The following is a 16,569-nucleotide window of genomic DNA, read 5'->3' on the forward strand; positions in this document are numbered from 1 at the left end:
TTAACCTCAGAAAAAATACAAGGGTAATTCTCTACCAACTCACACGAAATCGGGAAAAGTTGCCCCGACCCCTCTTCGATTTGCGTGAAACTTTGTCCTAAGGGGTAACTTTTGCCCCTGATCACAAACTTTTTTTCGTAAAATCGCGATAACTCGTGATGTTTGTAAGCAAACCCCTTATGTCAACATATCAAAATTTTTGTAATTGTCTGTTCTACAACTTTGTGGAACATTGTTACACTCTAAAAAATAACCCTGCAAAGTTAGAAAAAACACGAAATTTTAAAATGAGAAATTTTGTTCTAAATGAAAAAATGACCCTTCTGGGTCAATGTAGATTCGAAAAGTACATTAAATTTCCCATAAAATGACATGTTCCAAAAATTTTTACAGTCAAGTAACGGAAAATGGGAGAATTTTCAAAACTTTTTAGTGTTTTTTTTTCGATGAAAAACACTTTTTTTTCGGAATTCTGAGTACGCCATCAAATTGGGCGTCTAATTTTACATAAAAGTCCCTTTGGCACCAAATTTCTATCTCATCACCGTTTCAGGCTGCAAATTATTGAAAAACACCTCTTTTTTTGCATGTTCAAAAATGGAAGGGGTCGTACCGCCCCTCCGTAACGAGATATCGAAAAACGGACCTCGGATTCGTGATCAGGGACAAAAGTTACCCCTTAGGACAAAGTTTCACGCAAATCGAAGAGGGGTCGGGGCAACTGCTGTGTGAGTTGGCGGAGAATTACCCACAAGCAAGACTTCAACCCTAAAATTCTTTAAAGTTCTTCTTTCCCGCGAAAAAAATGTATCGTTTCCCGGAAATTTTAAAGTTTTCTGGAAGTACCCGTAATTTAAGCGGAAATATATATTTTTTTTAGTTTTTAAACCATTTGATTTCTGAAATTCTATTTCAAAAAATTAATTCAGTTCAATTTACTGTTATATTTAAACTAACCATCTGTTCTGAAAATTTAATCTCAAAATTTATTTGAGATTATCTTAGTATGTGGTGCATTCAACAATATATTTACTTTTTTGTTTAGCAACAGAAAATCTCGATATAATGGAATGAAAAAAAAGTATTACATATTTTATTGAAATTAAAAAAAAAAAACGTTTAAAAACAGATACCAACTAAAATTTCCAAAAATAATACTTCAAAAACTTACTGAAAATATTTGAAACCTTTATTTTGTATGGCTTTTTTTGGTTGTAAATTTATGAAAAAAGTTTTTGAAGTAAAGAAACACGATAATTTCGATTTTGTTTGAAGTAAAGAAACAAGATGATTTCGATTTTTTGCACATCAACCAGAGCTTTTGCACCCAGATTTTCGTTATCTCCATTTTAGTATCTCTAAAATTACGAGAACTATCGATATATTTTTTAATTATCCATTTATTAATATTTCCAAACCTGTTGTTTAAAACAAATGATATGTCATAAAAAACATTATTGTTGTCAATCAAACCGTTCACAGAGTTGCCTCTGTGTTTAAAAGCAATTTTATGGTTGTGGAGCATAGATTCGTTTTAGTCACTGTCCTATCACTTTGATACAAAAATAGTGTTTCTGAACATAAAAAAAATCTGGAATCATTGTTTTTAAATCATTCGACGTTTCGAAATAAAAAAAAGTTCGAATAAAATATGAAAAAAAAATTTCAGATTATATGATGATTTCACAAGCAGTTTGATTAATCCTCACACTCAGCTTGCTGTTTGATACAATTTAGTTGCATCTATGAATCAGAACCAAGATCAGGACCGAGCTACGTAGCCTAATGGTTACGCTTCCGCCTTGTAAGCGGTAGATCAGGGTTCAAATCCCAGCTTGGACCAACCCAATCATCATCACAAGCTGTATCTTATCACGACACTTTAGGGAAGGCGACTTATGGGATGTTAACATTATCCTTAGCATGTGAACGTTGAGTTAACCCTCTACTGCCCAATTTTTTTTTAATTTTTTTTTATTTTTCTCGTGTTTAGGAGGGCATTTTGAGCAACTTTTGTTCTTCGAAAAACTTTACTTCTCTTGTTTTATATTTTTCTTATTTTATTTTTAGTATTTGAATTTGCTTTTATCTTATTTAGTTTATTTATGTTTTTGATAGTATTTGGCCTATTTTACCACCTCCTATCATTACATTTTACCATTCTATTTTTTTTTTGTTTTTACAGTCACTTTTTAAATTTTTTGCTTGTTTTTCACATTTATTGCTCTAGATTCATTTAAATTATCATTTAAATTGTAAAAAAATGCGTAGAGGCATAGTATGGAACACTACAAAAAATTCTGCATACTTCTTTTTACTTAAAGTATAGAAAATGTTAGTAAAAAACACAGCCAAAGTTGACCCCTAAAAAAAATACATTTTTAAAAAACATTGGCAATGCCACATAAAACAAGTAAAACTTTCATCCCTAAAATTTTAAGCGCTCTTCTATCCAATGCTTTTTAAAAGTCAAATATTGGTTGAAAAATGGATTTTTGGCGATTTTTTAGATCGAAGCCCGTCTAAAGGCGGAGTAGGGTTGTAGAGGGTTAAGACATAGTCACTGTTTCCGTTTTATAAATGCGAACCAATACTCTTCATGGGTCATGGGAAAAATTAATCTTTTATGATCAGAACAATTTCCAATACATTTAAAATTTCCTGCCCGCATAAAAAAGTACCATATCAAAACTTTTTCTCATATGGTAATTGAACTTTAAACTATATTGTTACTACCATTTCCTAAAATGTTTGACTACTATTTTAGAAATGGTATATATATGGTTGGCATGAATTTTTACTATCTCTCAAATGGTTTAACCATCTGGCATAACGGTGGTTAGCAATGGTAACCTTAAAAAACTCAGTACTATTTTCGTCTAAAAACTGTTTGTTGTATGATTAAGAAATGGTTTAAGTACTTTTTGACAAAAAGTAACCTTAAAACAAACAGTTCACAAATAGTTTAATATAGTAAAATTTTAATTTTGGGAATTTGTAAAAACGATTTCACAAATAGTTACCATTTCTCAAAGTGTCATTGTATGATCCAATATGGTAATCAAATGGTAATTTTTTATCCGGGTGGGAATCCCCGTTTCCCGGGTTAGTTGTGGATTGTTATGAAAAGCTGACTTTCAAAAAAATATTTGGCTTATTTGGGCAAAACAATGCCGCATAGCTTAAATGGATCTGGTACGTTTCGCCGAATGTCGTTTCGCCGACGGTCATTTCGCCGAATGTCGTTTCGCCGAATGGTACGTTTCGCCGAAAGTCATTTCGCCGAATGGACGTTTCGCCGAATTGAATAAAAATGAACTTTTTTGTATAATTTATGCTATTTGTTCGCTGCAGTGCCATCTTGTAATTCACTCATGCAAACTTGAGAAGGAGTGGCAAGATAATAATATAATAATTTAAAAAGTAAAGAATTTCTCATATTTCAAAGAATGCAAAAACTCACAGAAATAATACAAATAATTTGCTTAAAAAATTAAGAATGCAAAAACTATCAAATTTTTTTTTTGCAATTCCGTCGTGAAACGACTTACTTTTCCTGACATTCTTGAACGACGAAAAAGCCTACTTTTCTGTACCAAAAATAACAGAATCGAATAGCAACACTTTTCAAAATAAATGCTGAAAAGTTCTACTTTTCAGCACTGAAATGGGTGCTGAAAAGTTGAACTTTTCAGCACTTGTTTCGAAAAGTAACACTTTTCAACATTTTTTTGATTTAAACGATTTACTGACAAAATAAATGAAAATTCGACTTAAAATTTCACTCAATGGGTGTTTTTCGAAATTGCAAAAAATGTTGTATGGAACTCGTTGCAAAACTTGATTTTTTCAGCACTCGTCGTATTTATCCAACTCGGTGAACCTCGTTGGATAAATGTACGACTCGTGCTGAAAAAATCCTCTTTTTGCAACTTGTTGCATAAACTACTATTAAATGCTATGCTAAAAATCAAAAAAAAACTGCTCATGTTTGAAAGATTGTAAAACCTAACAAAAATTATAGAAATAATATGCTTAAAAAACTAAATATACATAAACTCACCGAAATAGTTGAAAAATATGCCAAAAATATAGAATGCAAAAACTAACAGCAATTTTGCAAAATGTTGTGCTGAAACCAAAAGAACTGCTCATGTTTGAAAGAATGCAAAAACTCCCAAAAATTATACAAATAAATTGCTTGAAAAACAAAGAATGCAAAAACAAACAGAAATAATCTAAATAATAAGCAGCCAATTAAAAGAACTGCTCATGTTTGAAAGAATGCAAAAACTCACAGGAATAATTAAAAAAAAAAATGCTTAAATACAAAGAATGCAAAAACTAACAAAAAAAAATTCCAAAATGTTATGCAAAAAATAAAAAGAACTGGTCATGTTTGAAAGAATGCAAAAACTCACAAAAATTATACAAATAATTTGCTTAAAAAACAAAGAATGCAAAAACAAACAGAAATAATTAAAAAAATATGCTCAGTTAACAAAGAATGCAAAAACTACCGCCATTTTTTCAAAATGTTATCATGAAAATCAAAAGAACTCCTCATGTTGGAAAGAATACAAAAACTTACAAAAATTCTACAAATAATATGCTTAAAAAACCATGAATGCAAAAACTAACAGAAATTTATCAAAATTATAAGCAGAAAATTAAAAGAACTGCTCATGGTTAACAGAACGCAAAAACTCACAGAAATAATTCAAATGATATATTAATACAAGAATGCAAAAACTCACAGAAATGATTTAAAATTGTTTGCTGTACTTAAAAAAAACTGCTTATATTTGAAAGAATGCAAAAACTCGCTCAATTTTTTTCAACTTGATTATTTTTAAGCGATTGTTTATGCATGTCATAATGCATAAACTTTTAAAAATAACATACTAAGAAACAAAAAAAAAATGTTTTTAAAGATTGCAAAATCACCTATTAGGGACATTATACTTTTTCAAAATATTTTAATACCGTCAGTGGGGGTGACATTGGGTCTGGGGGGTGAGATTGGGTCAAAGTGATTTTTTACGGAATTTACCATTTCTCAGGTTCTTTTCAATGAAAATGAATTCTGTTGAAAGGGTTGTGTAGGGGGCATCTTAAGATGACTTCGCTGAAAAAATCTCGTTCCTAGAACAAATCCTGTTATTTTGGCAGCTGTTTAAAGTTGGGGTACGTTTTTGGCCAAAAATGACCTCTCGAAAAATCATTTTTCTAATATTTTTGTTAGAATTGCTCGAAAACTACCCAAATGTTTGAAAATCTCCACTTCAAACATTGTAGCGTGTCAATACGATTCCCTCGAACAAGAAACACTGTTGGATGACTTGTTTTTACCATATCGTTGTATTTGAGCATCATTTTAGTTTTATTTGACCCAATGTCACCCACTCTAAGGGGTGAGATTGGGTCAATTTTCAAACAATTGGCATTTAAGGTAGTGTTCATCAAAATCCACCATATTTTGGGAAAATGATAGTAAACTATCTAAGAACAAATCTACGTTGAAAGATTTCTGATGTTATTTTAATTGTTTTTGTTATCAAGAAAATACGAGAGGTGTATCGTTTTTTGACCCATAGTCACCCCCACTGACGGTACAATTTGTGTCCATTTTATATATTTATTTTACGATTATTTGTCAATTCGGCGAAACGTCCCATTCGGCGAAACGTCCCATGCGGCGAAACGACATTCGGCGAAATGACCTTCGGCGAAATGACCGTCGGCGAAACGACATTCGGCGAAATGTCCCCCACCCAGCTTAAATATATGTTCAAGTCATGTGTTCCTTGGTTATATTTCAAGTTACGACGAAGCAACAAGTTCGCTACCGCCTCAACTGACGCAAAAGTCTCACAATTTCGGTGACTGATTACCACATTTTCCGGATGATGACGTATAAAACTCATACAACACACGTGGGAAATAACCAAACATCGTCTTCGTCACGTGTTACTTTTCTCCTTTTAGTAGTAAAACAACCAACAGATGTGTCCCCACGCTGAAAGTAACGGCCTTTTCACCTGTTTGCGCGCGCCTTCGCTCACCAGTCACGGTTGGCCAAAATTTTCACTTGCAGCCTCCAGAAAACCCCTGATTGTATACTCTTCGCTCAGCGGGTTGCATCACTTCAGGGGGTTTTCAAGCAAAACTATTTTTCTTTTCTCATGTAATTAAATCACACCCGGTCAGGTCGTTGACAGAGGTAGTCAAATTTAACGGCCAACACCTTCTTAATTGGCCCCGATGACAATTTGAATTTAGTATTAGCAAAGTAGCGGGGGTCCACTCACCTAGTCACCTTGATTACACAAGCCGTAAACATAGTTAGTGAGGGGGACGACCTCAAAAGTGATGTGACCAAGAAGAATCACGTAAATCTTAAGAAATTGCAACACCCCTCAAATTTTGACCAGATTTCACGTGACCAAACCAGGCCGCGTGCAAATAATCTGTTTCGACACAAATTTACAGCTTTTTTGGCGGAAAGTTCGCGTGTGTCGGTTACACACGTGGCCACTTGCAGGAAACACCAGTTGCGCTGTAAATGCGATTTCTAGGTGCGGTTCGATAAGCTCCATGGGAAAGTGAGCCAATCGGGCGGTGGCTTTCCGTTTGTAAACAAGCTGCCTGCCTGGTTAAGGATGGCACCCGAGGGTTGTGACTTCGTAATGGGGAAATAGTGCTCGGATTTAACGAGCTGGTTGCGTTTTAAAATTTGACCGATTTATTAGGTGATAATCTGTTTTAAACGATTGCATTAGCTCTAAGTAGTTTTTAATAAAAGCAATATTGAAGGCCAAGCCACGTAGCCTATTGGTAACGCTCCCGCCTAATAAGCGGCAGATCGGGGTTCAAATCCCGGCTCGGACCAACACAACTGGTGATCGTTTCTCTTCTGGATTCGATTGCTTAGTAAAGGGAAGGTAGTGTATCGTCACAAACTGGACCTTATCACGACACCTTAGGGAGGCGACCTATGGAATGTAAACATTAACCTTAACATGTTAACATTAAGTTGAGAATGAAAATTGCCACTGAATCCGCTTTGTAAATGCCGGCCCCGATACTCTTCACGGGTGTTCCCCTCAGGAACTGGGAAAGATTTACTAATATTGAAGGCTTCAGATATTCAAAATATGTTTTGCTGATAAAGTATATCATTGAGGTCGTTGCAAATATTTTGAAAGCTTATGCCCCTCGACTCTGATAAAAGTCAAGGACAAAAAATAAAAGAAATTAAAAGTTAAGGTTTCAACCTTCGAATGAAAAAAAGTGTTGTAAAATGCATTATACAACAGTTCAGTTGATATGCAATCATAAATTTTCTAAATATCCAAGCATTGACAAATTTAACATTGTCCTAAGTAATTTTTGATGAATAAATGCAATACAAGCGCTTTTTTAAATATCCTCTTGGAAAAATAATTATGTCGTTTTGAAAGCCATTTGTTCAATTCTATTACATTAACAATTTTATTTTCAGGTTTCGTTCTAATATCAAGTCAATCAATAAATTATAACATTCTCATTGAAAATAAACAACATCAAATTCGAAATAATCTTCTTTTAAATAAATCCGTTGAAAACTTTATTTCAAGTATAACGGCTCAAAAAAAGGAAAAAAATAAATATTCCAATACTACTATGTGAAAAAGGACACTACTTTTTTTTAAGTTTGAATTACATTTTTCTTATTCAATAAAATTCAGATCTTTTTGTCTTATATTAGAATTTTTTTATTTAATGTTAATTTATTTACTTTTTTATATAACTAGGAAAAATATATTGTGCATGTGTTTGGTAATGTCTGAAAAAAGAAAAGTATCAAGAACAAAAAAAAAATGAAAACTATGGAGTAATGTATAACAATTTTATTTGATATTTTTTTTATTTGCCTAATAAATAGGGACCGTAGTTTTTACAGCATATAGTTAGGAAATCGGAGTCAACATCAGTACTCCAATTCAATACAAAAAAGTATCGAAACATGTTGGAATAATATGACGTCAATAGCTGTTCCAATTTGTTACTATTTTTCACACAAAAAAAACACTTTCCCAAAATCCGTAGTTTTCATTTTTTGAAATTTTTTTATATGTTTCATGGAAAAACAACCGCAACTTTTTATGCAAATTATTTGCAATCCAAAAGTTCTTGACACATTTTTTGATGTTACAATAAAAACGCATAAAGACATTATCGATGTTGAACAATGAAATCTATATGTGAAATTTTATGATCTTTTCGAAAAAAATATCATGATATAATTGATCAACAAATCAAAAAGGACAAAAAATCAATATTACGCCCATTTAAAATGTTAGTCTTGATTCCAATATTTTCAAAATATTTTTTTTCAAAAAGACTTTAAAAACCTTGCGATTTTTTGGCAATTTAATTTAGTTTTTTGTAAGTTACGCATTTTTAAATTTATAAAAAAAAACAATAAAAATAAAGAAATATATTTAAAAGTTTGAGGCAAAAAAAGGTCCTAAAACAAATCATGATAGTCATTTTTAATCAAATTAAATTAAACTGTAAGTCTAGCGATTTTGATGACATGTTAGCGATTTTGTGAACTTGAAAAGCATTGGAAAGAAGAATTCTCAAAATTTTAGAAAATTTTAGGGTTGGAAGTGTTACTTGTTTCATGTGCCCAAACTTCTTAATAATGTATTTTTTCTGGGGTCAATTTTTATTTTATTATCATTTCCTATATTTTAAGTAAAAATAATTATGCAGTATTTTTGTAGAGTCTCAGACTATGCCTCAACGCGTTTTTTACAATTTAAATGATAATGGTGCCAAAATGTTAAAAACAAGCAAAAAATGTAAAAAGTGACTGTTAAAACGTGAAAATTAGAAAGGAAAAATGAAATGATAGGAGGTGTTAAAAAAGACCATAAACAAAGATTAACTGAACAAAATAATTGCAAATTAAAATACAAAAAATAAAACAAGAAAAACGTAAAACAAGAGAAGTGATTTTTTTCGCAGAACAAAAGGTTACCTCCTGAACAAGGGAAAAATAAAAAAATTCGAAAAAATGGGAGGTAGTTGGTTAATGCTTTTTCTTTAACTTTTGATCTTTTGGGAAGCGTTTAAAACAGGGGTGACCAAAGTATGGCCCGCGGACCAAATGTGGCCCGCGAGGTTTTTTTTGTGGCCCGCGGACCCATTTTGAAAGATCATGGAAAACGGCCCTTTGGACCACCTGTAAAGTGATTTAACAATTCTTAAAATTAAGGTTTAGTGAACATAAAACTAATGATTTATCTATACTTTGATCCTGAATATACGAAACAGATATTTTATTGTAAATAATTAATAAAACAATTTCACACCTAAATTTCATCAAAAACTTCATCAAACATTTTTGGAAATGTGTTATGAAACGTTCAAATTTTACCAAAAAGACAGCAAAAATAAAAATAGAGATTCCATATTAATTGAAATATCATGACGCATCATTTTTATGGGCTGGACCCAAACTTTTTTGCAATTATAAACCACCCACCTCGGGAATCGAACTCATGAAAATTGGGTTACGCACTGAGTACGTAACATTTGATTCAGGCTAAAATGTTTTGAACTATTATTGAAATTGGAGAATTAATCGTTGAACAATCTCTTTGCAACGACAAGTAATTCTAGTTGCAATTTATTTAAAAGTACTCTATTATTCCAAGTATTAATCACCCCCTTTGAAATCTTTTTACAAAAAAAAAAAAAAATACGCGTGCATTCAGTTAAAGACCATTTTCATTTTTATTAAATTATTTGAACAATGGAATAATAGTACAGATTTGAAAAATACTTTTTCAAAATTGTAATAAATTTTTCTTAATTGGTAGATTAGTTGGTAGTAAACATTATTGTATGCATAATTTGTTTATTTAATTCTCTATTTAATGCAAAAACTGTAAATAAAAAAAGAAAAAAAAACCTGATCTGTTGGTCAATGCATGAAAATTGCAATATTTTTGATATTTTGTTTTTTTTTTTATTTGAGACAGTAAAATAAAACTGTTGGAATTATTTCATTTTTTGATCTCTTATATTAAAATGTCGAAAATGTAAAAAAAAACTTTAGCTGTTTAATGTATTTTACAGTTTTAAACTTTAAAATATGTTATTTATTTTAAATTAAACTATTTTTCACATATGGCCCGCAAGCTTATGTGAACTGCAAATTTGGCCCGCCACTCAAAAACTTTGAGCACCCCTGGTTTAAAATGTTATTTTGCATTTCCGTGGTGAAACTTATTATTTTGCTTGTAATTCTCGATTGACGAGACGGCAAGCTTTTCTTCACCAAAAATAACAGAATAAAAAAGTATCACCTTCGACACTCAAATGAGTGCTATAAAGTTGAAATTTTCAAAACTTGTATAGTGAAGTAATACTATTCCAATTTTTTTTTTCATTTTTGGCATGGCAAACACATGGCGTTTCAATTTAATTCTTATTCAAATGAAATTCAGAAAATATATGAAACTCGAAACAGAACTCAAAAAATATATATTTCAAAGATATGTGTAACAAATATTTGGCTCTGTTTGTCGTGCATCGTTAACGTTATTTGTGGATATTGCTTTATTTTGTATTTAAAGTTTCTTGACAAATCTTGTCAGCAGGAACTGTTTTGAGTCGGAATCGGTATGACCAACATTTTTTGACCTTTATTCAGCGGAAACGAATCACACAACTCTGCGTACAATATCCGAAGAAACCCCATTGTTTTAATTATTTTTAGCTTGTGTTATTACTGTTTTTTTTTTAATTTCATTTTTAAGGGTATCAAACTACTTTTAGGACATGCTATATTTTCAAGATTTGAAGAATAATTCAAAATGAAAACTTCTTTGAACTATTTCATTTATGAAATTTCAAATAGACTATAAATATGCCTGAATACAAGACATTCAAATGTTTTGCTAATTCCCACTTCATATCCCACCACCAAAGTCCCAATTCTCAATCGATTAGTCCGCTCAAGCTCGACAACAGAAACAAAACGTGTGTCCTTCAGCCGTTTTTACATGTGTCAAATCGCATCCTCGGAACAGTACATGAACTACCATCAATCGGGAAGGCCCCCAGGAAAGCGACGTGCGAAAATCGATAGTTTGGTTAATTCCTAAACTCGGTCGAAACGTGCTCCACGTTGCCTCTGACTGATCCTATTAGCTGGTATGTCCAGCTCGTCCAGCCCACTAGAATCGAACCATCAACGGGCAGAATCAGTCTCGTTCCGGCGGTGTTTCCCTAGGGTAGTTGCGAAGAGCTTCCTTTGAAGAGTTGACGGGGCTGACACAATTAGATCCCCCTTTGAGTTGAGTGCAACAGTTGACTTTTGCGGGTTACCCGGAGTGGAACCGGCGGTCAATGGTCCCCCAAGTGGCGGGTTGCTCCGTAATTAAAGTGGCCAGTTAGTGGGTAGTTAAGTTGAAGTGCGTATCGTTGATGTTTCCTTTGGGAACTGTGTTGATTGCACTGAGATAAATCTTGTCGTCGTTATCGCAATGATATCTTCACGAATTCAAAATATTCCATCAGATTTTCTCTCCGTGTCCCCAACCAAATCATCAGTCTAAAGTGTGTCTAATGTGGTCAATCTCTCTTCTCCAAACATCCACAGGAATATGGCCTACAATGGACTGTCCCAGCACGTGGACTTTGTCCGGCTGCCCAACCCGGGCGAGCGGTTCGAGCTGCTGGACCTGATTGGCGAGGGCACCTACGGCGAGGTGTACAGCGCCAAGGACAAGCACAACGGCCGCAAGTTTGCCGTCAAGGTGAGTGTTTTCAACTGGGGTTAAGATTAGATGCTGACAAGGTGGATGACACTAGAGAGACGGATTTGATTAAAACGGGGTTTGGATAGTGGAGAAATCGAACAGCGTTTTTCAATTTAAGTTGGAAAGTGAATAGAGATTGGCATTTCGAGTGGGACCTGTAACATATCATACAGGTTGTATGTAAACGATACCGTTTCAATTTCACTGAAATAAATCTTCGATGAATAATGTTCCAATTGAATGTTGATCCAGATAAATCGGAAAAGCAGAGTCATTAACCTGTTAAATTTTATGAAACCTTGAAATGACCCAAAGGTCAATATTTATTTGAAAAATAATGTTCTTAAAAGTCTTAGGTGTTTATACCAAGTACACAAACAATACAATGTATCCAAAAACGCTCAACGTTCCCACGATTCACTGCAATCGAAATGGACATGGTTCCCTCCTTTCCTTGGTTGTATCGCTACTTGTAGGGCTTCAGGGCACACGTGATAGGAATTTGTGTCCAACTTCAACCTCGACCAGCGTGGACACGTTGATGAACACACAGAAAACAGGCAGGGGAAATTGGCAGCTTGCAAATCGGAAATCGTGAAACATCGTTTCCAAAGGGTGGAACGTTGTAATGTTTAAGGTATTTTTCTACCAGCTGTTTTATGCTACCATACAAGCGGATTATTTTAATTTGCGATGAAGCAGAAAGCGTTGCGAAACAAAATTAGAATCCCCCAACCAAACGCCACTTTGAAGTACCCTTTGTATGAAGATCAGACCCAACTCTGGCAGGGTTGAAAAAAAACCACCCACAATCCGACATGATGTAGGAATGAAGCGTTTGGCATGAGTTGAAAAAAAAATGAAACAGTTTAAACTGTGCTCCTCCCACAACACACTCAACAAAACAAACGACTTCTGGAATTGTTTCAGCTTGTTATCTTTTTATGGAATAACAACTGTCTGTGTCTGCCATTTTTATATAATTACAATTAAATAATTTGCCCCTAACAATTGGTTTACGATGGGGGAGGCGAGCTATTTTTCCGGCATTTTATCTATCTCTGCAATGGACAAACAACGCAGCAGAACAGACCAAGATTTGCACGCACTCGAGGTTGCGTACGCAAATGAAGAGAGATATTTAAATGAATCAACCCTTCTTTGATGGCTGAAGTGTGTCTGTTGGAAGACGCAGCCGATGGTGTTTCCCACACGTATTAAATTGCGGCTATTGAAATATGTTTGCAGCTCTAATTCTTGGTCTGGTATTTGCTGGTCATTGAATTTGAATTTGAGTCACAATTGATTGAGTAATTTTCGTTACAAAAGCCGTTTCGAATTGATGTTGATAAATTAAATACAAACAGTAATATTTTTTGAAGAGAACCAACTTTGAAGACCATTTTGCGATATTTCAAGATTTAATTTTCCCTGAGTTTTTCTTAGCTAACTATAATTACAAAACTGTCAATATGATTTGTGTAATAGTATCATGATTTTTATTTTAAAGATGAGCCTGACTTGAAAATCTAAAAACATTTTCGGATACTTTTGAAAATTTTACACTTGGATAAGATAAAATAAGTTTTTTAATAGTATTTTTTAGTGTGTTGCCTTCCTCACTGAGGTAAGGCTATAATCCTGCTCTAAAAATGAACTTTGTATAAAAACGTCGTAGACCCACCTTCATGTATACATATCGACTCAGAATCGAAAACTGAACAAATGTCTGTGTGTATGTGTGTGTGTATGTGTGTGTGTATGTGTGTGTGTATGTATGTATGTGACCAACAAACTAGCTCATGTTTCTCGGCACTGGCTGAACCGATTTGACCCGAACCTGTTGCATTCGACTTGGTTTAGGGTCCCATAGATCGAGTTTTATAAAGATTGAAGTTTCGATAAGTAGTTCAAAAGTTATGTATAAAATGGGTTTTCAAATATATCCGGATCTCACTTAAATGTATGTAAACTATGTCCAGGTCCATCATCCGACCTATCGTTGGTTAGGTTATCAAAAGACCTTTCCAACGAGTCCAAAACATTGAAGATCTGGCAACCCTGTCTCGAGATATGGCCACTTAAGTGATATTTATGTACTTTTTGAAAACCGGATCACACTTAAATGTATGTAAACTATGTCTGGATCCACCATCCAACCCATCGTTGGTTAGGTTATCGAAAGACCTTTCCAACGAGTCTAAAACATTGAAGATCTGGCAACCCTGTCTTGAGATATGGCCCCTTAAGTGATATTGATGTACTTTTTGGAAGCCGGATCTCACTTAAATGTATGTAAACTATGTCCGGATCCACCATCCGACCCATCGTTGGTTAGGTTATCAAAAGACCTTTCTAACGAGTCTAAAACATTGAAGATCTGGCAACCCTGTCTTGAGATATGGCCCCTTAAGTGATATTGATGTACTTTTTGGAAGCCGGATCTCACTTAAATGGATGCAAACTATGTCTGGTGCTACAATCCGACCCATCGTTGGTTAGGTTATCGAAAGACCTTTCCAACGAGTCCAAAACATTGAAGATCTGGCAACCTTGTCTCGAGATATGGCCACTTAAGTGATATTTATGTACTTTTTTATTCCGGATTTGAAAAATAGATGAAATTTGTGTACAGTAGGGTGCCCAGAATATGAGACTTTTTCTCAAAACCTCGCTCCACAAGCTGAATATTGTTCCTTGAGCTATTTTAGGACTCTGGGCCAAATATGAGCAAAATCGGTCAACATTTACCCATTGATACTCGAAGGTGAAGTTTGTATGGGAAAAATTTAAAAAATGTATGGAAAATCCAACTTTCTTACGGTTTGGTCTCCAAGGCACGCTGCTTCCATCCAAATGTTCCCAAAAGTGAGATTCTCATTGAAAATTTAATGCTCTACAACTTTGTAGAACATACCAAAGCTGTAAAACTTGATCCTGAAAAGTTATTAGCGATTTAAAAAAGTCATTTTTGTATGAAAAACAATTTTTTCACCAACTTTAGGCTCGAGTATCAATGGGTTAATCTCAACCAATTTCGCTCAAAATTTACACAGATGTTTAAAATAACCCAAAAAACAGTTTTCCGCTTGTGGAGCAGGGGGTCATTTTTTCTGGGCACCCTAGTGTACAGCCGTTGTTGGTAATTAGTAGGCTTAGTGATTTTTCACGCTCGAAAATAGCTAATTTCACGGGGACCTCAATTTCAAAACACTAAATTTCACGCAAATTTCGCGGAACGTGAAAAATGCTAAAATAACTCTGAAAATCTTTTGTTTTAATCACAGAAATTACTATTTATACTTCATTCAATAAACTAAATAAATCTTCACTAAATTTGAACCTGACACAAAAAAAAATTAGTAATTTTCAAAAATATTTCCACCTGGTCAATAGATGAGCTTTATTTATATTTTAAAACAAAATGTCATTTAATGAACTACTTTTTTAATATTCGACTAATAAAGCAAAAACGTTTTCGCTGATTTGCTTCTGTTTTATCAGTTTACAGTTTATTGAATTTCATATCACAGCAAGATTCAACAATCTTGTCCAGCCAAAATGAGTAAAATAGTTTGAATTTTCTGCGACATTCAGCCCATTCAAAATAATTTTTAAGGATTTCATCTCTCTCTTCAAAAACTAAATTTAACATCAATAGGCAAAAAAATATAATTTGTAAATGAGAACAGAAAACAAATAACAGGTGGCATATTGAACTTTCACGGGAATTATCCACCAAAATAATCAAATATCGTTAAAATTAAACAGGGCTTCGAAAAAAAATCTGAAATGCTTTCAAAAATAAAAAATACTCTTCCTATAATTTTGGATAAAACAAAGCTTATTTCTTCTAATTTTTTTATGAAATTTTACATTTTAAATAAAATTGTAGTAAAATTTTACTAAAGCGAAAAAATATTACTATATTTTGTTTGTTTCTAAAAAACTGAAAAATCTAAACAATTCTTCAAATGGTTCATATTAAGCTTTTCAATTGAAAACTTATAAAATTTACAGAAATAGTCTTTATGGATGAAATATTGAAAATGATTTGAATTTTTTTATAAATTCATCGAAATTCACTAACCCTGTATTAGTAATTGAACAAGGGTATTCGCTCGCTCAATTCTACAGTAGTTCTTAAAATTATGTTTATTCCTATTTAAGTATAATAAAATATTTTGAGATAAATCGTTACAGTTTCACACAAACATAAAATTTCACGGGATTTCGCGGAAAAAGACTAATTTCGCGGATTTCACGCTGTCCGCGAAATCGTGAAATTTCACTAACCCTAGTAATTAGTGAGGAAGGCTTCAACCACATAGGTGGATTAAGTTAGTTTTTAAAACACAATTTGTTTAAAAAAAACTGATTTTCATGCATTTTCAGTAGAAAAAAATTCATATAAGATATGAAAACTTTTGATTCATGCTTAGAATTTATCGTGCTCCATTCACGTTCACGTTCAGATCAACGTAGGCTCCGTTCGCGTTCACGTTTATGTTAACTTTTAACGATTCCGTTAAGTTAAACGTCGTTAATTTAAACGTTTAACAGCACTGCCCCTTACTAATTTGAAATTATTACACAAATAAATTCAAAACCTGTCAATGTTACCCTGGATAATGGTACTAGTCTGCTGTATCCTGTTACTCAAGCTTTTTCTTAGAAAATATTTTTTTGATAATATGGGAAGTTTCAAAGTAGAACTTCTAAAAAAATCATAAAATACCGTAAGTAC

General features: G+C 33.2%; 1 protein-coding gene across 14 annotated transcripts in view; it reads left to right on the forward strand.

Annotated features, from left to right (window-relative positions):
* The window catches only part of LOC120421728 (myosin-IIIb-like), a 330,131-nt gene that overhangs the window by 264,922 nt on the left and 48,640 nt on the right, over nt 1-16,569 (forward strand). For 13 of the 14 annotated variants that reach the window (XM_052709031.1, XM_052709037.1, XM_052709034.1 and 10 more), the window contains one exon: nt 11,663-11,819. In XM_052709031.1, the coding sequence (XP_052564991.1) occupies nt 11,667-11,819 (153 nt within the window). In that variant the 5' untranslated portion in view covers nt 11,663-11,666. Of the gene's footprint in view, nt 1-11,304; nt 11,475-11,662; nt 11,820-16,569 lie in introns of those variants that run through there. The other variant, XM_052709030.1, reaches the window with a different exon arrangement.

The sequence above is a fragment of the Culex pipiens genome, chromosome 2 (genome assembly GCF_016801865.2).
Source record: "Culex pipiens pallens isolate TS chromosome 2, TS_CPP_V2, whole genome shotgun sequence".
In the NCBI taxonomy this organism is placed as follows: domain Eukaryota; kingdom Metazoa; phylum Arthropoda; class Insecta; order Diptera; family Culicidae; genus Culex; species Culex pipiens.